This window comes from Xyrauchen texanus, chromosome 2 (assembly GCF_025860055.1).
Source record: "Xyrauchen texanus isolate HMW12.3.18 chromosome 2, RBS_HiC_50CHRs, whole genome shotgun sequence".
Lineage (NCBI taxonomy): Eukaryota > Metazoa > Chordata > Actinopteri > Cypriniformes > Catostomidae > Xyrauchen > Xyrauchen texanus.
In genome coordinates, this window is record NC_068277.1 from 9235547 (window position 1) to 9259519 (window position 23973).

Below are 23973 nucleotides of genomic sequence, written 5' to 3' on the forward strand. Positions count from 1 at the left end.
GTCTGTGGCACTCCACAAACAAGGCAACTTGAAGCTTACGTATCCCTAATGAGAGCTAAAAAGGCATCTATAAGATTTAATGAGGTGTACGTTTTTGGATGCTTGTTGTATGTTGCTCATGTTGTGTTAAACCATAGGTGAAGGAGGCCATGCAGAGAATCCATGACAGAGGGAACATAGGAAAGCTCATTTTGGATGTGGAGAAGTCTCCCACACCTTTGGTGAGTGAGTCATCCGAAAACCAGCCTTTGTATTATGACCAGTGTTCTGTAAAATATCTCAACACGGCAAACAAAAACGCTGCTTTATGAGCAAAACATTCTAAATATAATGTCAACTATTTTTGTTTTCATAATGTCTTGCATACATTGTTTAAATATAGTGGATTTCTTTACACGCTTCAACAGTTATTATGTGTTACAAAGCATAAAGGCACATTTGAATAACACATCGGTTTGCCAATAATGCATTTTACATTTATATAACACTTCTCTTAAACTACTCAAAGCACTTTACATAGAGAACAGTGAAACCTCCTCAACCACCACCAGTGTGCAGCATCCACCTAGACGATGAGACGGCAGCTGTAGAGCACCAGTACACTCACCACACACCAGCTATTGGTGGAGAGTTAAGAGTTCCTCTTACTTTCTGCAATCAGAGCAGTTAGCATTTTTTTTTTCTCTTCGAGATACAGGTTTTCAATTATTATTGTGCACATTGCCTGCATTCTTGCATGGCAATCTCGTAAAATCGTCTCTCCGTGACACTTTCTGCAATGCTTGTCATGTGGAGGGCAAAGCGGCTCTTCACGCGGTCGTTGAGCAGAGCGTTGACGCCTCGATGCAAGTCATATGGAAGCCATTTTACAATGGTGTAAGAACTTAATTAAAACTCATAATTATTATTATTATTAGGCAATTATTGTTGTCTTTTCTCAGCATGCTCAATAGTTTTAAATATTCTAGGAAAATGAAAGATCTACTTTGTTCTTATAATTCCTTTATATTCTACTGGAGTCAGTAGATTTGTAGGCATGTATATTTTAATTAAAGAGACAGTAAGGGCGTTATTGTAATTCATTATTATTAGACTATTATTGTTGTCTTTTTGGATGAAAAGTCTTGCTCAGCTGTTCACAAGCTGAAGTAAAATTATAGATATGCTTCATATAATGCTTAGGGATATAAGGTTTTTAGAAGAATATCTCAGCTCTGTTGGTCCATACAATGCAAGTGAATGGTGACCAGATCTTGGATAAATCTTCACTTTCACTTTATAATGTGAAAGTGAAGATTGATAGTTAAAAAGGACTTAAATTTTCATCTGTTTCTCACTTCTGAAGATATGGATTTAACCAGCGGAGTCATATGGATCACTTTTATGTGGCCTTTATGTAATGTTTGGAGCATCAAAGGTCTGGTCACCATTCACTTGCATTGCATGGATGTACAGAGCTGATATATTTTTCTAAAAATCTTGTATGAAAGTCTTACACATCTGGGATGTCATGAGGGTGAGTAAATGATGAGAGAATTTTCATTTTTGGGTGAACTATCACTTTAAAACTCTATAATGTCTCTTGGTAGATTTCGGTCATGGAAGACATTAAATGATTCAATGACTCACTCATAGCACATATGATGGCCATTTGTCACCTAGTGGCAGCTCCAGAAGAGGTCACAGAACTAATAAGTAATTGAATCTGAACGATATTGATAATATCTGCAGATATTGACATGCGATTAAAGGAATATTCCGGGTTCAAAACAACTTAAGCTCAGTTGACAGCATCTGTGGCATAATATTGATTACCACGAAAATAAATTTTGACTTGCCCCTCCTTTCCTTTAAAGTCTTTCTAGCAAGTCTGAAGACTGTTGGCCATCTTTGGAATGCTCTCGGGAAGCTAGTTCCAGTCATGCCAGTGCAGCTCCTATCTACTTGAATGGGGAAAGACAAATTCTCTTAAACGGTTGATCAAGATTACGATCAAAGAACATATTTCAAATCAGCTGTAAAATCTGACGACACTATAATCATAAATTGTGCTGCTTTAATTCAGATAGCGCTAAAAAAATTCAGTTTTCCCGACTTGTATAGCTAATGCACATGCGCTTTGTCAAATGATTGACAAGTGATGTCAGTATCAAAATCCGTTGAGCGTTCCAATTTCTCCCATTCATTTTAATAAAAGTGGCCCATCTCTGCTAAATAGTCTCTTGTTTGGCTCAAGTCGCCAAATACTTTTTGGGGTCACTGTATGTGGATATCAATGGAGGTGTTCGCGGAAATGCAGGGTTTTCTCTACTCTTACAATAGAGTTATATGGGGACTTATCCATAAACGTTAAAATAATCACTGTTTCAAAAGTATAGCTACAAGACGTAAGTGTTAACATGATTTTAGTTTAGTAAAGTTGCTTACTGTGTAAAGTTCTTGCCAATTTTACAACTTTGTTGCCATGATAAAGCAATGTCAACAAACCCTGAAACAACTGTAGAAATTATGATTTAAACATCTTAACAGCTCAAATAATACCTGAGTTTTAACAGAAGAATTAAAATAATGCATTTATAAATTTATAAGCTTCACATTTCATCCTTTAAACGCTCCATTCTCTTCCATTGTAAGTGCCTCACTGTAACATTGATCTTTGCTTTTTTTAAAGAAAAGGAGGGACGAGTCGAAATAATTTTTGTTGGTAATCAACATTATATCACAAATACTGTTGACTGACCTTAACTTGTATTGAACACGCAATATTCCTTTAATTGCATTTTCATTAAATGAATGAATCCGCATATCATGAAATTGATTCGATTATAAACTTTGACAGCACAACTGAAAATACATTCAAGGATGGAAGAAGAAAATATATCATCAGTTTCAATGCTTCTGTCTCTGAGGGTTGAACTCTTTACCGTAGGAGAAACAATGAAGAAAGTAAATAGATGTCAGTCTCATTTTCCAGAGAATGATGGTCCATTTTCTCTTTCAGATGGCCAATGACAGCACAGAGACCAGTGAAGCAGGTGAGGAGGAGGAGGAGGAGCATGAAGGAGACAATGACATCAAGGAGCGAATGCCCTTCATTCAGTAAACCCATCCACCTCAACCCAGACTCATACAGAGACTATCACAAACCTGAGCTGTGCTCTCTGCCCCTGTGCTGTTGTGACATGTTTGTGTGATGTTTTATTATCTTTTGTTTGTCTGTATCATTTTCGCAGGATAAAGTCCTAAAAACACTAATTGTGTTGCTAAATGTACAACTGAAGTGCCATTCTTAGTGCAGTGTTGAAATGTTACAGTGCTTTAGACCAAAATGTAATTGTAGGACTGACTTCCTCTGAATCCCTTGTGCAGCCTTGTGAAGGTTTATGTGGGCCTGTCAGTCAGTGGACTGTGCTTTGGATGTTAATGTGTGTGTGAAATGTTAAAATGTTAAAAGAGAGTGTGAGACTGTGTTTTATGAGAAGTTAATGGCAGTATTTCTACAAGAGCTTTTTGTTGTCATGTGGGTAAAAGTGCAGAGGATGACGCGTGTGTGTGTGTGTGTGTGTGTGTGTGTGTGTGTGTGTGTGTGTGTGTGTGTGTGTGTGTGTGTGTGCGTGTGTCACATTTTTTAGTGTGCGCCTCTGTTTCAGCTCAAAGCATAATAATCATCTGTGCTATGCTTTATCTCACACACCTCAAGATGTTCACCCAAAAATGAAAATTCTCTCATCATTTACTCACTCTCATGCCATTCTAGATGTATATGACTTTCTTTCTTCTGCTGAACACGAACACCGCTTTTTAGAAGAATATTTCAGCTCTGTAGGTCCTTAAAATATAAGTAAATGGTGACCAGAACTTTCAAGCTACAAAAATGACATAAAGGCAACATAAAAGTAATCCATATGACTCCAGTGGTTAAATCTATATCTTCAGAAGCAATATGATTGGAGTGGGTGAGAAACAGATACATTTTTAAGTACTTTATTATTATTTTCCATATATTTTAACTGTCAAAATGTGAGAGAATGTAAAAGTTAAAGTGGAGATTTATAGTAAAAAGGACTTCAATATTGATCTTTTTCTCACCCACACCTATCATAATACTTCTGAAGGCATGGATTAGACCACTGGAGTCTTATGGATTACTTTAATGCTGCCTTTATGTGATTTTTGGAGCTTCAAGGGTGTGATTACCATTCACTTGCATTCTTCTGAACATCTTTGTGTTTAGCAAAAGAAAGAACATCATACACAACTGGGATGGTATGAGGGTGAGTAAATGATGAGAGAACTTTCAGTTTTTGGTGAACTATCCCTTTAAGCAAGTAATCACGATCAGCTATGTAATACACCCCCCTATAGAATCGCTAATCATCCTTATAGTGACCCGGGGCTGTCAAGCTACAAAAAAGGCATTAAATAAGTGATCCATATGATTATGTGCTACATTTCAAGTCTTCTGAAACCATACGAAAGTTCTGTGTGGTGAGCGGCCTAAAATTTCGTCGTCATTCTTTAACCTTTTAAAGTATTAATCAACAAAAACGAAATATCGCAGAGGCTTTTGTTGCATATCTGCCTATTTTAAGATTTTTGTAAAGCAGACACTTAAAGTCGTACATTTATTGATTTACAATCACAAAGAAAAAAGAAAACCGCATGATATTTATTGTTAATTTTGACCTTCGGTAAAGTTTTTAACATTAAAAGTTGTATATGTTAACATTAGTTAATGCATTATGAACTAACATGAAAAAACATTAAACAATTGTATACTTATAAATTCACATAAACTAAGATTAATAAATTCTGTAAAAAAAACATTGTTCATTTTTAGTTCACGATGCCTTAAGCATTAACTAATGCTAACGTATCAAACCTCATTGTTAAGTGTTACCTATGTTTTTGTGTTGTAATGGTGATGCCAGTATACCCTAAGATTCCCCAAATAAGTGTGATTTCTCTTTATTACTGTACTGTATAAATGGAGATAAAATATTGAAATTAATGGCAAACATCTGGCTCACATTATGCTCTGTTCCTTGAGAAGAAAAGTGTGAACGTCACTATCTGTTGACCTAAAATCAGTGCATCAATTATAGTAAACCAAGATCTTGTCATCTCTCAATACAAACAAAGTACATGTTCACTTGTTTCTTTAATACATTACACATTGTTTCTATTACTATGTGCATTATATGAAAATCCCTATGTGTAAGTATGTGTTTTTTCTGTTTATTTTGGGCTACTGTGTTTCAAAACTTGCCTTAAAGATGAAATACTGCACATCGGATGTGTTGGCAACCATTTCTAGCTAAAGACATACTATTGTTGCTGTGTAATTGTAGGTGGTAGATGTGCTTTTATGTTGTGGTAGACATGAAACCTGAAATCTGAATAAAATATTCTGCAGACCATTTCTTCGGTGTGCATGTGTGTAGTTATGATATGGCCATTTTGCCATTTCATTGCCATTGATACATCAATACATAACATTTCAAATGGCTCTTATCTCATTTTTCATGGCAATGAGAATTGCTTTCCGATGACCGAATAAGGAGAGCTAAAAGTTAGATTTTAGATTAGATTTGTTTTCCTCGCCGTAACCCCAGAGGTTGCACTCAGAAATGGCACTGAAATAATTAACAGTTGGTTTGCTCTTTTCAGTACAAAATAGTGCAGTCAATGGCCTTTTGGTTTTGTTATTCAGAGAAGTGAAATATAGCTGTGATAGAAATGTGTTTGACCTTTCCCATGGATTTCTTTATACAGTGGCAAGAAAAAGTATGCAAACCGTTTGGAATATTCTGCATTAATTGGTCATATAATGTGATCTCATCTGCATCAAAGTCACAACTATAGACAAACACAATGTTATTAAGCTAACAACATGCAAAAAATTATAATCTTTCATGTCTTTATTGAACACAACCCATTAAACATACAAAGTATTTCCAGATTAAGTGAACCCTTGAATTTAGTAACTGGTTGATCCTCCTTTGGCAGCAATAGAGCGCAACACTCTGGTTCCGGAAGAAACAATCCCATTCATTTTTCCCATAGACCAGGGCTGGATTGGTAATCTGGCATACCGTGCATTCTCCTGGTGGGCCGATGCACTTTGGGCCTGATTAGGGGCGGACTGGCCATCGGGAGAACCTGGTGGGCCGGCTACGAAATGGGCCAAATGGGCTGCGATAAGATGAAATGCAGTTCCAATGATTCCTTCAAGTCTTTAGCTGTCACTCTAGGGTTCTTTTTACCTAATTGAGCCGTCTTGGCTGGACAGCCACTTCTAGGGAGAGTAGCCACTGTGCTAAATCATCTCCATTTATACACTATTTGCCTAACTGTGCTAAGCTCTTCTAGATAACTTTGTAACCCTTTCCAGCTTTATGCAAAGGAAAAATACTTGATCGTAGGTCTTCCGAAATCTCTTTTTTGGGAGGCACGGCCCATGTCAACTGATGCTTCTTGCGAACAGCAAACTCAAATTGTTTGAGTGCTTTTTATAAGTCATAGAAGCTCTAACCCGCACCTCCAATCTCGTTTCATTAATTGGAAACCAGGTTTGACAACTCCTGATGCAAATTAGCTTTTGTTTACATCATTAGCATAGGGGGTTTACATACTTTTTCCCAACTACACTGTGAAAGTTTGAATGATGCATTCAGTATGTACAAGAACAATGCGAAAATGTGTATATCATTAGTTAAAACTGATTGTGTTTGTATATTATTGTAACTTAGATGAAGATCAAACCAGAATATAAGACAAATGTATACATGCAGGTAATTCCAAAAGGGTTCACATACTTTTTCTTGCCACTGTATGCTCACTGTCTAGCTAAACAGTCTTTAGTTCCTGGCCATTTTCTTTTTCAATTAAATGTATTCATTTAAAAGGTAATATTAATGCATGGAATTACAATAATTAAGATCTCATTTGGATTTTTTTGCCTATGGGAAGTTTGACAGATTTTATTTTTCTGTATTTCTAAACAGAGAGACGGTCTTTAAAAAGATTGTGAAAGGCAAGTGTCATGTGTTTCAACGATACACAGTAAAAGCTATTCCCCTTGGGCTGTTTGCTCTTCTTTGCACTCGTTTCTTCACTCCCTCCATCTCACAGCATCACACTCTAAATTTAGCTGAGAACACTGAGAGCTCTGAACTGGACTTCCTCTCTATCAACAGCACCTCTGTCTCCCTATAACCAAACTAATATCAATGGGAACATATTCAGATTCACATGACGTCTTTATGCACAAGAGAGTTTGTTCAATACTTGATGTGCTTGATCTAATCAACATTCATGATTACAGACATATTAAGCTGTTTTGCCAGATGGAATTATCACACAAGTGGTAAAAATATCTATGTACAATGTATATACACTAACAGTAGGACCCACTTTCACTTGTTTTTGTTTTTGTTGTTGTTGTTATTGGTTTTTCTCCAATATTTAACATAAGGAAATAGACAAGAAAGAGAACATCCCATGCTCAACATAAAATTATATAAATAACAATAAATATTTAAATTAATCAAATAAATAAAAAATATTTTGACTTAGTTTTTTTTAAATATTTCATAATCTTCAGTTTGTTACTGTCTCACTTGTTAGTCTTTAGATTCATGACCATTTCCGTTTTTCCGTTTATATTGATTTATTTAAATGACAATTTCAATGCATTGAAAAAAAAAGAGTAAGTTTTTTGGACACAGTTTTTCTAAGTAAATTTAATGCTGTAAAATGAAGTCAAAATAACTTGATTTCATGACATAATATTGAGTGAAGTGAGAGAGTAAATTTAACTTTTGAGGAACTTTTACTTAACAAATCTGATGACGCTTTGTAAAATAGAAATTTATCATAAAAATATTTACTTCTAAGATTAAGCGTTCATTTTGACATGTTTGAATAAAACAAATTAATATGTACTTAATATTTTCAAGTTCCCACTTAAACTATAATTATTCAATGCAGAAAGTACTTCATCTTTTCTGCCATATTTACTTCAACAAAAATATTTTATTCAGTGTGCCAGTAATTAAAATAAATAATGAATGATGATTAATACAAAAAAGTACCCCAAGCTCAAAATAAAATAAATAAAATATTACAAATTCAACTTATAAATTGATACATTATGAATATAATAGATACATTTACAGCTGTAAAAAACTAAAATAATAAATAAATAAATTAAGATTTTATAAATGATACATTTATATATATTTATGTATATATACATGTATATATATATATATATATATATATATATATATATATATATATATATATATATATATATATATAAACTGCATAGTACCATATAGGCAATATAAACGTTTATCAAGGAATTTATTTATAAAGGACAGAAAATGAAATGTGTTTATATAAGGGAAAGTTAAATCCTTTTAATTCATGATGACCGCACACATAACATTGTGGCTGTCATTGAATTTTCTCATTGGGTTACGAATCGGAATAGTACCAAATGAACTGCATGTATTTCCCAAGTAAATATTTATGAATGGCTGGAAACAGGGGAAGGGTTGTTGTGACTGTACCTAAGGTATTTGAATCCCTTCTTAGGTACACACAAACCCCGAATGTTCAGCCAATAGGGTGAGAGTGTGGACAGGAGAAAACTTGAAGACTGTTTTTGGTGAGTTGTCCGTATTTCTTCCAGTGATATAATCAGCTCCTCTGATTTTTGGGGGTTCTCAGCCATGGCCATGGCCCACTCTCAGCTTCTCTTTTTGGTTATCTGTTTTAACATTCTCCACTATGGATATTGCCATCCCTCCCGCACCAAGAAAGCAGTTCCAGCTCGACAGAGAGGTAAATTGTGAACTTGTGTCAGGGAAGGGGAATAATAGTGGTTCTTTGAGAAAGCTGCAATCGTTGACATGCTGCAAATTATTTTCCAAATGCTTTGATATTTGAATCAAGTATTTTAGTTTGATCTCTTGATCCATAATTTCAAGATTGAAACTTCTAGTCTTTCTTCTTTCGAGATACAGCAACAGAAGATGACGACGTTAGGACGCAGATTGACAAGTTATGGCTGGAAGTCAACTCCTTGAAAGAGATGCAGGCACTGCAAACAGGTAGATTTGAAAAGATGTCCATTTATGGGTTAAATATAATGACAGGAGAAGAAAACAAAGTTCAAGAGAGAAAATGTTTCTGTCGAAATATTGGAACTGAACATGTTGGGGCAATAACAGTTTTTCGAGAGAAAATGGGACTTAATTAAAATGTATATGGCTGACCTGTATGACCCTAACAAAAATGTACCATGGTACCTATTGTTTCTGCAAAAATACCATATAGTCATGGGATGCCCTTCAAACAGGGTCAAAAGCTTTCTGTGTCTTTCAATTATTTTGTTTACTTTCTTATTTTACAGTAGTAACAATGAATTTACACTTACAAAATGTACCTAAAAAATGTGATTCATGGGTTAGAGGTTAGATCAAGTAAAAAAATAATGAATGGCAGGTTACCATTTTTTCAGTGTAATATGGGATTCTTTGTGCATATCAGCACTTACTGGGCAGGAAGGAGAATTTATAGTACAAAAGTACTTAAATATTGATCTGTTTCTCACCCACACCTATCATATCTCTTCTGAAGACATGGATTTTACCACTGGAGTCTTGTGGATTACTTTTATGCTGCCTTTATGTGCATTTTGGGGTTTCAAAATGTTGGTTCCCATTCGCTTGCATTGTGAGGACCTTCTGTGCTGAAATGTTCTTCTAAAAATATTTATTTGTGTTCAGCACAAACAAAATAAAGGACTATCCACTTAAGAGGGGCCTCTAATGTCTCTCATGATTACAGTTATGAGAAACTGAACTAGCGCTATTATGCATTTTGCAAATGTGAATACACAAACTTGGCCAAAACAATATAGGTGCTTGTTTGCTAGCGCATTAGGTGTTATGCAAACTACAGGATTTTTGGCAAGGGTTTCATTAGAAGAAAGTTCCCTTTACAGAAGAAGTAATACTCTTATAGACGCAATAAGTGCTTCAGAAACAATGATGCGAGAAACATTTTGTTTATTAAACCTTTGGTGTTCACATTTGAAGGACAAAAACTGTGAGAAAACCCTTTAAAACCATTTAACCAAACCAAAGTTCACACGAGTGATGTTGTTTTTGTATACTTACTCACCTGTCCTTTTTCCAGTTTGCCTGCGTGGCATCAAAGCCCACAAGAAATGTTACCTGGTTTCTGAGCAGCCCAAACACTACCATGAGGCCAACGAAGCATGCATCGCTCAGGGAGGCACCCTGGCCATACCCCGAGACGTGAACGAAAACGATGATCTCAGAGACTATGCCAAACGCATCTCACCTGGATCCAAAGACTTCTGGATAGGTATAACAGACATAGTGAAGGAAGGGCAGTATGTGGACGTGAATAGCCTGCCAATCACTTTCTTCCACTGGGATCGCTCTAAGAAAGAACCCACTGGAGGGAAGAGAGAGGGTTGTGTTGTGCTGTCTCTGGCGGCACAGGGAAAGTGGCATGATGAGGTCTGTCGCAGCCAGAAGAAATACATTTGTGAATATCTGATTCCATGATGTGCGTCACACATGCCATAAAGATGGTTGTTAAAAATATAATCAGGCTGTCATTAAATATTAAACAATCAGTGGGAATATACTGTATAATGTGTCTTCTTTATTCACTGGAGTGGCAGAGGAGACAGAACAAATATGTGGAATACTTCCTGGGGTTTACAACGATTGTGTCAAAAGCTAACAATCAAAAAGTACTACCATGGTTCTTTGGGCATTGTACCAATGTTTTTGGATATGTATCATTGTATTATCATAGTATTCTTTTGATTTTGTTGGAGTACAATGAAAATACCATGGTACATAATTATGGTATCCATGATATATCTTAAGTTCTATGGTATTACCATCTTATAGCATCACTGTACTATGCATCAAGAGCTATTTCTTTTTTTATTCAAAGTGCATATTTTGGGTTGTCTGCACAGATCATTAGATCAAAACTAATAAAGTGGTGACAATAAAATCAGCTAAAAGATAAAAAACCAATGTAATGCTAAGTAAAAGTAAGACATGCTATCACCTTTTTTGCAACGTATTTATTAGGGGCCAAGAACCAAAGGTGCACATTTTATTATTCTTTCGCCGAAAGTCTATGGCAGCGCACAGAACCATACATAAATTTGTATAATTTGGCACACTGACAGTGGACACTCTCCTATGTAACCTACTTAAATTTGGGGTCTCTCACTCAAACTCTCTAGGGCCACCAACAGTTCAAAGTTTCACTTGCGTTTCAGCCTGCTTTTGAACCGTAAGTCCTAGAATTTCTTTCAATTAAAATGATTTTTTCCCCTGATTCCTTGTGTCATGCCTCATTTGGAAATACCACATCGTTTTTCAGCCCTGCCCACTAAATTTTTGCCATTTCGAATTTCCTGGAAAACCCACTTCTTTGAACTTCTCATAGCCTGCATGTCTGATTGGCCCAAAATTTTGCACGTATCACATAGAGACAATTTTGTAAAGAATCTTGAGAATTGCACATTTACAATACAAGAGTGGGAACACCTCAACATTCAAGAAGCAACCACCAAAATGAGATATTTTGTTTAAAAGAAGAAGAAGAAGAAGAAGAAAAGAACAAGTTATAGGCATATGGACAGCACTTATTAAAAGATATTATGCCAAAAATAGGAATAACGATTAAGTCTGTCCTTTTGGTTTCTATAAACTCTGAAAAGCTCTTACCAAATCACACACAACTAATTTGAAATAGGGTCTGCTTTTTTCCATTTACTTGAGTTGCAATTGTCTTGGACAGTGGGGGGAGGGGGTTCCTTGGAGTCAAAATTGGTGAGAGCCACTTGGTCTAGACACTACTTCTTTCTTATACTAGCAGCTTTTTTTTATAATTTTTTATTTTGACATTTTTGTCAAAATTGAGAATTGCATATTTACAATACAAGAGTGGGAACACCCCAACATTCAAGACCCAACCACCATAATGAAAACTTATGTTAAAAAAAAAAAGAATAATTAATAAGCATATGGATTTCACTAAAGTAAAACACATTATGCCCCCCCCAAAAAACAATTAAGCCTTTTTTGGTTTCGAAATTCAGAAATTAGATAATTTATCAGGAATATATTGTCCGTTGAACGTAAATGTCTTTAAAAATATTCTTTATAATTTTTACATATATCTTATCCTGTAAAAATGGTTTCTTGTAGAGCAATGAGAGAAATATGTTTACAGTCAGTTACACACTCATAGTATATAGTACGTTTTAAGTTTGGTTAAAGTGAACTAGAAAGGGGACCAGACGCAAATGACCTCGGTGCTTTGGGTGTTGATGCGCACGGTGTTGTCGGAAGTGACGCAGATTGATGTGAAGTCTCGCGAAAGTGCAAGGCGGACATTTTTCCTCCATTGATTGCTGTCTGTGCTCACAGTCCAAGCAGAAATAAAGTAACACAGATTAACCGGGATTACAAATAATTTATCCCAAAAGTTTGGATGCGATATCGACTGATTTCTCCAAACACACTCAGAATGGTTTCTCAAAGCGCGTGTTGACAGCGGATCGCGGCTGGATGTTCAGATGGCAATGGTGCCCAGCGAAGAAAATAAGCTTGTGCCCAAAGAGGTGAGAGATGATCAGCCCTCAAAATAACACACACAAGTAACATTATCTACTACTATAAACAGAGATTGCTGCCTAAAATGGCAAGGAGAGGCAGGTAAGGTGCGTGTCAGGTTTGAGCTCGGCGGCTAGCAGCATCTCTGCTAACTATTAGTAAACAAGTCCTTCAAACAGCTTAAATATGCGAATAAATGGACGAATCAGGTGACACTCGCCATTACTAGACTAGATAATGCGCTGTCATGTGTGCTGTTTGACTGATACATGATCCTGCAGTTTGTAAACAACCTTGCTGGAGTGAGTTCAGGGAGGTGCGAAAGTGTGCGCCATAGTTTGTGTGTTGGCACAGATCAGATTCAGTTCAGTTCACTTGACTCATGGATATGATTCGGATCGCAGAGGTTTCATTAATTGCAATTTAATATACATCGCTTCAGGGGGGCCTCAGCACACTTCCAAGATTAATTAAAAATAAGAAAATTAAAATAATCAAATTTAATTAAAATGCTATAAAACTACATGGCCACAAATGATAAACAGACTCTTTCTGAAACTTCTAGAATCTAAGAAGGGGGGGACTCAGAGTCAAAAAGGTTGAGAACCACTGGTCTAGACTCTACTTCTTTCTTATACATTATATTTAGGTCTCTACATTAATGTCAACAACTGCCAAGTCAAAATCTGGGCAATAAAACCAATTCAAATTCGTTCAGAGCAGACATACTGATTAAGATCGACCCCACAGATCCGGCTCCACTTATTCCACAACGAGAGTGCTTCTGTATTTACTTATTTGGTATTTTTGTATAATTCCCTTGTACTTTGCGATCTACATCATCTGAAGCTGTTTGGAAAGTTTAGGGTGCATCTGGACGGTGATCTGTGTAATTCTTCCTCTCCTCAGTCAGCTGCAGTGATGCTCTCACGCATCATCATTACAGTTTAATATGATCTCATGTTACGTTAAATGAGATCAAACAACTATTCGACAATGAACATTTTTGACGACAATTATGTAATCTTCTGGCATGTAAACGCATAAGCGGTGTTATAAAAGGTTTTTGAAGAGTGTGCATGTGAGTGAAAAGACTGGATACAAACTTCATAGGATGGAGCCCAACAAGAAGTCAACAAAGTGGAAATAATTCAACATTTCTGGGAGTTCAGTGGGAAAAGCACATGCGTTATAATCTATAACCATTTATACACCAATGTAAAATAATGATGGTCGCTCATGTTCTCGTAGATATGCTCATACATTGGGGGAATCCCAGAGTTTTAAGTAAGAGGGAAACCCCACTATTGCAGCGCAATTCTGCTGCAGATCGCAATAGAAAGAAACAAACACAGCAGCAACTCTGGAATAGTAAAGTCTTCCTCGTCTAACATGTTTCTTATTTAGACTAATTAGAATTAGAAATGACATTGCCATGGAGAAAGCTGCTAACTGAATGAGCCACATGTGTATTGGAGGAAAATGTATGGTGCTTATACAGTGCGTGTAATCGGGAACGCCACTTTCTTGCAATAAACCGTTTTTGGGTGTCTATGTAAACATAGTCGGTGATTAATATATGTCGTCATGTAATCAGTGTTCAAATCCGAACACAAGATTGCATGTGATTGGTTTCTCCCGAGATGTATCTTAATACAAGGTGTGAACAGGGTTAGAGATTCAGACTGAATTATGAGCACTATTAATCCATTTAAACACATAACAGCACATTGTTTTATGACTTCAGCCTGACATGATTGAGGCTCTTTGATCCTAGTTGAGCTGATAAATTGGACTCCAGGATAAACATGGCCTTCAATGCCAATTATCACATGAATATATCTTTTTTTTTGTTTTTATAGTGGGAGGTAACACTCCTTTAAGGTGATTATGATCATGTTAGCAATAGGATAGCCCATTATCTTGATTATGTTTTCTCTGATGACATGACCTGCTAGAAATCATTGATTAGTCAGCACATAAACTTTATAGCCCCTTTCTTTCTGTTCCTCTGTTGCCATCAGATTACCTTCCAAGCCAACTGAGTCTTACTGTTTCATGTAGTAGTTGTGGTATCAATGCCATGCTGGTAGCCAATGGTTAAGAATGCGGGTGCTATCACTGGGATCGCTGTACTGCACTATCACCATGGTACCCTTAAGAAAAGCACTTATAAACCTAGGTTACTACATTGGAACAAAAGCACATGCTCAATAATATCAGAAATATCCCATATTGTGGCTGTAGTAGTACAGGCCAATGATGTAGTCCCCATTCGGAGGACTCTTCATTGTCAGATTGACTCGTTTTAAACTGCTCTGGATTTACTCTCAGTAATCAAGACTGTCCAATGTCAGTATGTAATGATGCTGCTGTAGCCATTATTTCAGATTAGTGTTCACATCTCTCCACTTCTGAATCTCTGCCCATATCTGACAATCTACAGCAACCATGAGCTCAAAGGCCTTGCCCAGAGAACATCTTCCAGTTCACGGCACTAGATAAAGAGAAATGTTTAGTATTATAGCAACCAGGAAGTAGAACATAAAGGCAGTCAGTTGCCACAGTTGCTTCTTTTCAGGTCTTTTCAATCAAAATCGCCACATGAAGCTCCTATTATGATGCATAGTGGAATGGTTATGGGGTTTACAGACCACCTGCTAACAGTAATTAAGCAGTTTGAGAGGAGGCTTCAGGCTGAGTCATACCCTGCAGGGTGAGACAGCTTTAATGATAGTATTAGGCCTAAACCTCACAAGCCTTCCTCAGATTTACAGAACATATCCAATATGTGTGGTTTCTAGTGGTTATTAGGTTTAGCAATATTTTAACTGGTAATTTTCTCAACTGGTAATTCAATTTCTTAACAGGAATAAAAAAGGCAAAAATGCTCTCTAATGCAAACACAACTAATTGAACCAGGGGCGAAAATTTCATCAAAATGTTGGGGGGGACAATAAACATAACAATTCTCAAGAGCAATTTTTGAAGGGGACACCAAGGGTTTTTTTGTTGTTGCCCCGTTTGCATTTGTATTATTTTATTTCTTAAACAATTATTTTAAGAATATATCATTATATTATTTACAATACACATATTTTAATGATATTTTAGGGGGGGACAACCCTCAGATAGGGGGTCCTGATGCGTCCGTTGCGTGACCCACTTTAATGAACCCTTCCGCTCACACTTTACCAAAGTTGTGTTGAGAAATATGTTTGAAAAGACAAATACTATTGTGCAACGAGAAGTCCTGTTTACATCTGAAAATCCCAATATGTATATTGATTATCAAGTGGAAAATCTTCAGATTATCGACACATTAAAAGTGCATCGATCCCAAGCCTAAACAAAATTTATAACCAAAAACAACCAAAAGTTATTTTGACTTTTACAAGTTACCACCTAGCAACACCATTACCACCCAGAAAACCCTAGCAATTGCATAGCATCGTGGTTAAAACCACTTGGATCACTTTAGCAACAACACTGGCAATCACCTACAACATAATACCATCATGGTATTGAGTTCTGCACAAGCAAACACTACCCACCTTTTTCTTTTTAAAAAATCTAGTTTTTATTGTGTATTGTTAAGGCTAGGGCATACCCTGTGTTGTTCCATCTCCCATGTAGATTTTTTGTTGTTGTTGTTGTTGTAGTTTCTGCCCACATCACATTCTTGAAAAGGAATGCACACTTTACCACATATTCAAACAAAGGTAAGGTTCATTGGGGCACTGCCTTCACTCACTGTCACTGCTTTGTACTGCACTACTATGTAGAATAAAAGCAGGCTGGGTGACTTTCTCTTTGGCTTTAAAGTAAACCTATACCAAGAATGCAAGGTATTTCCCTGAATAATAATCAGGTAGGGGCTTGCTCTGGGAATTTGATTCAGTAGCTCTTCTAGTGTTCAAAGAGACTGGAAATGCTAAGCAGGAGGCCCCTGTGGCTCTCTCTATCTCCGTCAGCTGGCATCTCTGTGCCAGGTGTAATCCTTGTTCAGTTGGGGTTTTGATGTCGTCCACATCCCACCACCAGCTTGTTGTTTTTATCACCCCACGGGAACTGTTAACGAGCAAAATTAAGACATAAGACTGCATCCAACCTGTAGAGCTGGGGATAAAAATCGATTCTGTTACAAATCACTATTCTTGAGTCAAACAACTTTAAAATCGTCTCCCTGAAATATATTTTTTTATTTCTTTAAAGGGACATTCAGTAGTTCTCTAGCTAGCATTACTCTTCTTCGTGTAATTTAAGTACAGATACGACTGAAAGAATGTTATAAGTAACATTGCTAACACTGTTCTACATTACAGAGAAATACTAAACCATAATAATGAGCCTTTAAAATATACATTTTACAAGTGGTTCACTTTGTGCGTGCGCAGCAACACCGGCAAAAGCGCTAATGATTCTGAATGTGTCGTAAAAAACAGCAAGGAGACTGTCTGAACATTTCGTTAATTTATGGAGAGAAATGCACATTAGGGTTGTGCCGACAGACGATGATCTCCGAGATCGACGATGGTCAGAGTGATCGCCAAAAGCTGATGCCTCTGACGATGTCAAGACAATATTTGGCTTGTTTTTCCATTAAATGTATTTTATTATTATTATTAGGCTATTATTATTATTATCAAATTAATATTACAAATAATTTGACCGTAGACACACAGACACGCGCTTGAAGAAACACTATATTATATTATTAAGAACAGTTCACTTTATTTCCACAGAGCAGTTTATTGTGAATGCAACTCTGCAGCCTATATATCTGTGATTAAAACATAAATAATACAAAAACCCATTCACCTCGAACCATTTTTATTTTAATTGAGTTTTTGTTTAGTTTAGATTGCAATTTTAATTTAGAAATGTATTTGATTTAAGTTGTTCGTTTTTTTTAAATAAATGTATTAATTTTCAATGCAAAATCACTAAAGAATATTCACCGATAATATGTAATTGAATATTTTGATATATATATATATATATATATATATATATATATATATATATATATATATACATACATACATACATACATGCGTACAACTAATTTATTCTCACACATGATGTATTTTCCCAGACAACGAAATACCTGACCAGTAGAGAATGCACAGATGAAGTAGGTTTTTTTTGCCAGAGAGATGTTGCCCTTCACAACTGTTGTAAAGCCAATAAGCCATCTTTCAAAAAGTTGTACAACACACATTATTATTGCACTTCATTTATTTCCAGTTTCATTTGAATTTTTAGTTTAAATAAATAAAAATAAAGATCAAAGTTTGAAATCAAGGTGATTTGCTTTATTGTGTAGGCTTAACCCTAATCCTGCTTAACGATGACCCCGTAGTACGACTTATTGTCCAACCAGCGGTAATACCGGTGTTCGTCGGTTTGCTGAACATAATTAATTACCCGACATAATTACCGCAGAGACCAGCCGTATAAGCGATCATGTCTGTCCGTCACTAACTGTGTGATTTGCCACTTCCTGTGGAGTTTTTTTTTTCTGCGATCAGCCAATCAAAACTTGTTCGACCAAGACTCTTCTCATCGACTAATGTTTGGTCGACTATTAGCGGGCATCCCTAGTTATTTCCTGTATTAGAGAACTACTTGGCGTGAAATAAACCTAAATTATCTAGTGATTCAGAATGTTGTGGTTTAGGAAAAATTTGAATTGTTTTTGTGATCAAATTTTGCATGTTCATGAATACTATATTTGAAGAACTCGTTTTGTTTCCAAGCAAACCAATGTCATGGTTTACTCAAAATCTACCACAATCGCTATGCTAATGTGACGCTCTTGTTCTACCCACTCTACTGTGCTCTAACAAGGAGGCTAAAGGCTACAGCCTCTAGCGTCAGTCGCTAGTGTACCTCTTGAAGTCAGGAGAGTGAGGTTTACACAGTGCACAGCTCTCTACCAGCTGGCTGCCGTTACACTAAGCTACTAAATGAATGAAGACATATGCCATTTCATTGAGGTGGCGGTAGATGGGCCCCCCTTACTAAAGCTGTGATAACAAAGAAAGTAAAATTACATGTGGCTTCTACAGTTGCGTTTGTAAACACAGTTGAAAACTGTCCATTTGTAACATATGTTGACTGCGTTTTATGTAAATACCACTGATACTATTTTAGAGGGTAGTCTAAACAATTAATAATTCCTTACCTGCCTAACAATGAAGAAGCAACATTGACATCACTACTCATGTTTTTCTCCATCATCAAATCTTCCCACCTTGTGTATGCCATACCGATGTTTTTTACCTTTGCTGGACTTTCTGTCTTCATGCTTTTGGTTCTTTGGTAGTACAGCTACTGAATCTCCTGTTGTATCTGCTTCTAAAGCACGATAATAAGTATGTATTATTTTTGCTCTTCACATCACCAAACAACACTGCTCTTAAGCATAGCCAAGCATATCTACATAGACGGCAGCCAATGAGTGTTAGGATTTTCTTCGACGTTTAGTGAAACACAGCGGACCATGTCATTTCAACATTTACATTTATTCATTTGGCAGTAGGGCTGGGCGATAAAACGATATCAGTATTTATCGTGATAAAAAAACACCATGATATTGACTGTAAGCTTTTGAGCAATTTTCGATATTTAGACTGTGTTCTACATCTAGACATGCGTGTTGCTAAAAACACTAGCAGTTTGGTTTCTTGTCATATGTTTCCACTGGCGCGTGCTTGAGCGAATGTGTGCGAGTGCTTTCAATTTGTTTGCGGATTACTTCTGCTTCAGTGGAAACGCATCCTCAGATTGTATGAAGTTGCTATTGCCCCCGCTACGCAGGTCACCGTGTTCCGGATCCCAGATTGATTCCGTCTTGACTGCAAGACATCATGACGACAATTCCGCCCTCTCATCCTGTCTAGTGAGCAGCGCGACAAAACAACAGTGCCGGTTACATCACATCTGATCTTTATGCACTGTATTCTTGAATATTTTTCTCTAGCACTGAAACACGCTTCACTGACGCGCTGTCCCGGTCCACACCCCCTTCCTCTTTTCCCCACATGTGCGTAACATGAGTTGCGTGTTTCCAAAGCGCCTTTAGACCATAACGTTTTTTCTTTCTAAATTAATTTTATTCATCAGCATGTTCCAAGCCTTTAATAATAAACAAATAGATTTCAGTTCTAATTTTGTGAAATTTATTCAGATTTCTTCATCTCTGACAAGGACAAAAGACAAAACAATTACTAGTTTGTAGCCTAGTCTTTCTCACGTTAATGAAAATAGAAAAATGGTCAATTCAGACTTTTACATTTTCAAAAGTCACTCTCTGGAGATATCCACAAACCCCCATACAGTATCATTCCACAGTCACAAGGGCTTCTATGCCCCCATACTTGGATATCTGTATGTTAAGAAATATGAATATAATTTTAATAACATCGTGGTACGATGAAACTGAAAGTCCAGGAAAGTGTTTTGGTGCCACTTTGTGTTAGTAGAACAAGGCGCCATTCCTTAGCCAAACCCCAGGCTTCTGGTGGGAATGTAGCCCTGCAGAAATGATTTTAGGTATGCTGGAGCAGACCCAGTGACTGTTCTGTATGCCAGCACAAGAGCCTTGAATTTAATACGTACATCATCTGGCAGCCAGTGAGATGAGACAAGGAGTGGTGTAACATGCGCTCATGGCGAAACATAAGCGCCTCATGGCGAAACACATTGAAGAGGTGACCCGCACCATGTATAATACAAACACTTTTTATAGACAAGTATAATGAGGACAGTCTTCATCTCATGTGAGTGTACACCATTTTAAATTAGCTCCAAATTACTGAATGCACCTTTAATAAAACTAATATTTGTATCTTAATGCTACAATGATTAGTAGATAAATATAGGATGCTGTATTTGTGACGAGTTCCACACTAACATGTTTTCTATCAGAGAAGTTGTCCCTTTAATTCTTTACATTAAGTCCTTTAATGATCTGCTGCTACAGCCATCAAAGCGCTGTTTGTTTACTGTCAGACATCAAAATCCTCTGCTGTGATCAATGTTCCTGTTATACATAATCCAAAAGTTTATTTGAGAGGTTTTGTGGAGAGTATTTGTCAGTAGTCATTTAGCAGATGCTGTCTGACACTGCGTTAATAGTTTGGCTGTAAAAAGGCTTATCAAACGTTTTTCTCTGTCAGTCATCTGGGAGCAGTTTGTAAGAGTAGTGTTGTCTATCAGAACACTGCATAGGGTCTCAGGCTATCTCAGGATGCATTTGCAAATAACATTCAAAGACATTGGGACTACAGGTGAATTGTTGTGTGTCATAATTCACTACAGCCCTAGAAATGGTTTTTGAACAAATGTACTCCTTAGCCTCCATTTGTATGTTGCAAAATGATCATTATAATAATATTAATAGCCTATGGTAATTTGTTAAATTTGTATATTGTTAACAAAGTTTGTTTGACAAGTTAAAATGATATATAGAATATTAATTGTTGAACACAAATGGACATAATGTAGTCTTATACAGGAGTTCCTTGGTCGCCTAGCTCAGACAATGCATTGACTGGTCGATTGATGGTTTTAAATTGGTACTTTTGCACATCCAACATTTCATCTGCAAATTATATATTACAGAGTGAAAACAATTGTCATTTCAGACACAGCTGTTCTTCAATAGACATTTCTTTCTGAAAAAATACTTTTTAAAATCTTTTTATTAAGTTTTTACATCAAAAGAGTACAACTGTAACAATACTTACAGAATGGCAATATCGCAATACATATCGAATCGGCTAGGAAATATCATTGTAATATCGAATCGGGAGGTCTGTGGCAATTCCCAGTCCTCCCAACCTGGCAACCTAAGCCTGGAATTGTGTTGATCAGCCTGGTCGCTGAATCTCTGTATCTAGTTATGTAGTGTTGGCTTTAGTGTAGAGCACGGTGATATAGCAAAAATAAATAAATAATAATAATAAAAAAATATATATATGTAGGTAATCACTGTAGGTAATAACAGCAGTGCTGATTTAGGGCCATATAGCATGATTGCGAGTGTGATATTGCTTCTATACAACAGTTCAATGAACAAGAAAATAAAAAAAAATATATATATTTTATAAGTATAGTATAGTCATAAAAAATTGCATTTGTGCATGGAACTACTTTCTTACGCGACGGATCAGAATCTGCTGTTGCTGGTTTAAAACAAATGATGCGTCCAAGCCTTAAAAAATGTCACTGTTGTGCTTTAATGCAGCAACATAATGACTTGGTGATTAATTTGTGTCATCATGAAAAAGAGACCCTCCAAATCTGAAAACAAGTGGTCACATGAGACGCATTAAAATGACCAGGTGTAAACAGCCATGTGTCTCACCTGACTACATGTGATCAGATTACCAGAGATGCATCGTAATACCAGGTGGAAATGGGGCCTAAGACAGGTATCTCCATCAAGGCATTATGGATTGAATTAAGATCGAAATTCTGATATGGCCTTGCACGTTTGCTATTGAATTGACAACTTCAGTCAGCAGTGCGTGAGCTAGCGGCGCCCTCTAGCAGCTGAGCAGCGCATCAATACGAGGTGATCCAGCGTTTGCCATGTTACAATTAAAAAACAAAGCTCGTCAAAGTGATCCCTTCCCAAAAGTTGGCTATACATTTCATAACTTCTATACTCTGTATGGGTGGTTTTGTGCTGATCAGTAGGTATATGTTTGTCAAGAATTAATTCAATAAAATATTTAATAGACTAAAAATTTCTAAAATTTAAGTTACGCAATATTAGCTTCTGGCTCATAGAACTGTTGTATTAAAGCATTTCACACTCGGTAGTACTTAAATTGTAAATATTCAATATATTGCACATCCCATTCTTTACTTCAGTGTACACTTTTCTGGTTTTAAGAAAGACCCTTTGTAGCCCCAAGTACTTAGCTGCAACACACTCGCCGCTCAAGTACAGTGCAACCCGTTTCATGTGATCACCTAACATTATAATCCCTGATAAAAATACCCTCTAATGTTATAATGCCCTTGCTTCTGTTGACATCTGTGTCTTTTACTGCTGTATCTTCACATTTTCTCCTCTAGATCTAGTGTTCCTGTGTGTATTGAACTTTAAAAGATACAGACATCAAACGCAGCCATGTCGCAATGCTCCCACTCAGGGTTCTTTGACTTGCCTTGAACACTGGTTTGTTTTTCTGTCATTATCAGGCCATTTTTTGGAGTTGCAGGCAGAGTATGTTTGAGGAGATGCAGAAGAGGTTCTCACAGGTAGCTGTGTGTGTATTGCATGCGTGTGTGTTTGCAGCATGGTGATTAATTTGACACTAACTTCCAAATGAAGACGTTTGTATGAATCAGCTGATTTGGAGAGGGCAGGATGCTATTATTACAGGCAGATAGGAATTTGAGTGTGTAGTGTGAAACTATATTGTCTTTGAACTGTCACTACGCTTAAAATAGTTAAAGGGATAGTTCAGCCATGTTGTCTTACTCCCCATTATGTTGTTCCAAACTTGTGACTTTCAAATATGGAACATAAAAAGAGATGTTTAGCAGAGAATGTTAGCCTCAGTCACCATACTCTTTCATTGTGTGGAAAAAGATGGAATTGTTGAGTTACTTTAGTACTTTAGTTATCCCACTAAGATTGCCCCAGAAATATTTTGCTTGCATCATACTTGGAACCCACTATGCGGCATGTTGTACTATTGGTGACATGATCGATTCTTTAGCTGAAAGCCTTCTAGCTGAGAGGCTGTATAAAAAGAAAATTACTCTGCTTTGTAAACAAAACCAGTTAAAGTCAATAGGTTACATACACTTAGGTTAAAGTCATTAAAACACATTTTTTAACCTCTCTAAAGATGTAATATTTGCGAACTATATTTTTGGCAAGTCGTTTAGGACATCTACTTTGTGCATGACACAAGTCATTTTCCAACAATTGTTTACAAACAGATTATTTAACTTTTAATTGACTGTATCACAATTCCAGTGGGTCAGAAGTTTTTACACACCAAGATAACTGTGCCTTTAAGCAGCTTGGAAAATACCAGAAAATTATGTTAAGCCTTTAGACAATTGGCCAATTATCTTCTGATAGGAGATGTGCTGAATTGGAGGTGTACCTGTGGATGTATTTTAAGGCCTACCTTCACACTCCATGTCCCTTTGCTTGACATCATGGGAGAATCAAAAGAAATCAGCCAAGACCTCAGAAAAACATTGTGCACCTCCACAAGTCTGGTTCATCTTTGGGAGAAATTTCCAA

At 36.5% G+C, this 23973-nt stretch overlaps 3 protein-coding genes across 4 annotated transcripts in view; all 3 read left to right on the forward strand.

Moving 5' to 3' along the window:
- The window catches only part of LOC127662627 (synaptic vesicle membrane protein VAT-1 homolog-like), a 54727-nt gene extending 51071 nt beyond the window's left edge, over nucleotides 1–3656 (forward strand). Inside the window, exons 8-9 of the mRNA XM_052153908.1 lie at nucleotides 138–221; nucleotides 3002–3656. Of these exons, the coding sequence (XP_052009868.1) occupies nucleotides 138–221; nucleotides 3002–3103 (186 nt within the window). The 3' untranslated portion in view covers nucleotides 3104–3656. The remainder of the gene's footprint in view (nucleotides 1–137; nucleotides 222–3001) is intronic.
- A 4981-nt stretch (nucleotides 3657–8637) lies between these two features.
- On the forward strand, nucleotides 8638–10682 carry clec3a (C-type lectin domain family 3, member A). 2 transcript variants are annotated; one of them, XM_052154889.1, is made up of 3 exons: nucleotides 8638–8853; nucleotides 9030–9122; nucleotides 10213–10682. In XM_052154889.1, the coding sequence occupies exons 1-3, from the start codon at nucleotides 8742–8744 to the stop codon at nucleotides 10608–10610; spliced, it is 603 nt and encodes a 200-aa protein (XP_052010849.1). In that variant the 5' UTR covers nucleotides 8638–8741; the 3' UTR covers nucleotides 10611–10682. The 2 variants fall into 2 exon arrangements, with proteins under 2 accessions (XP_052010849.1, XP_052010858.1); XM_052154898.1 differs by having other exon boundaries at nucleotides 9036–9122.
- Nucleotides 10683–12454: 1772 nt separating this feature from the next.
- Nucleotides 12455–23973, forward strand: part of LOC127657498 (ubiquitin carboxyl-terminal hydrolase 47-like) — a 44494-nt gene continuing 32975 nt past the window's right edge. The window contains 2 exon segments of the mRNA XM_052146312.1: nucleotides 12455–12697; nucleotides 22911–22970. Of these exon segments, the coding sequence (XP_052002272.1) occupies nucleotides 12653–12697; nucleotides 22911–22970 (105 nt within the window). The 5' untranslated portion in view covers nucleotides 12455–12652.

Bases quoted from the DNA above. Each gene is read 5' to 3' on its own strand.
- clec3a (XM_052154889.1), top strand. From the start codon at position 8,742: ATGGCCATGGCCCACTCTCAGCTTCTCTTTTTGGTTATCTGTTTTAAC. The intron at 8,854-9,029 runs GTAAATTGTGAA...TCTTCTTTCGAG, and splicing joins AGTTCCAGCTCGACAGAGAG to ATACAGCAACAGAAGATGAC. The intron at 9,123-10,212 runs GTAGATTTGAAA...TCCTTTTTCCAG, and splicing joins GATGCAGGCACTGCAAACAG to TTTGCCTGCGTGGCATCAAA.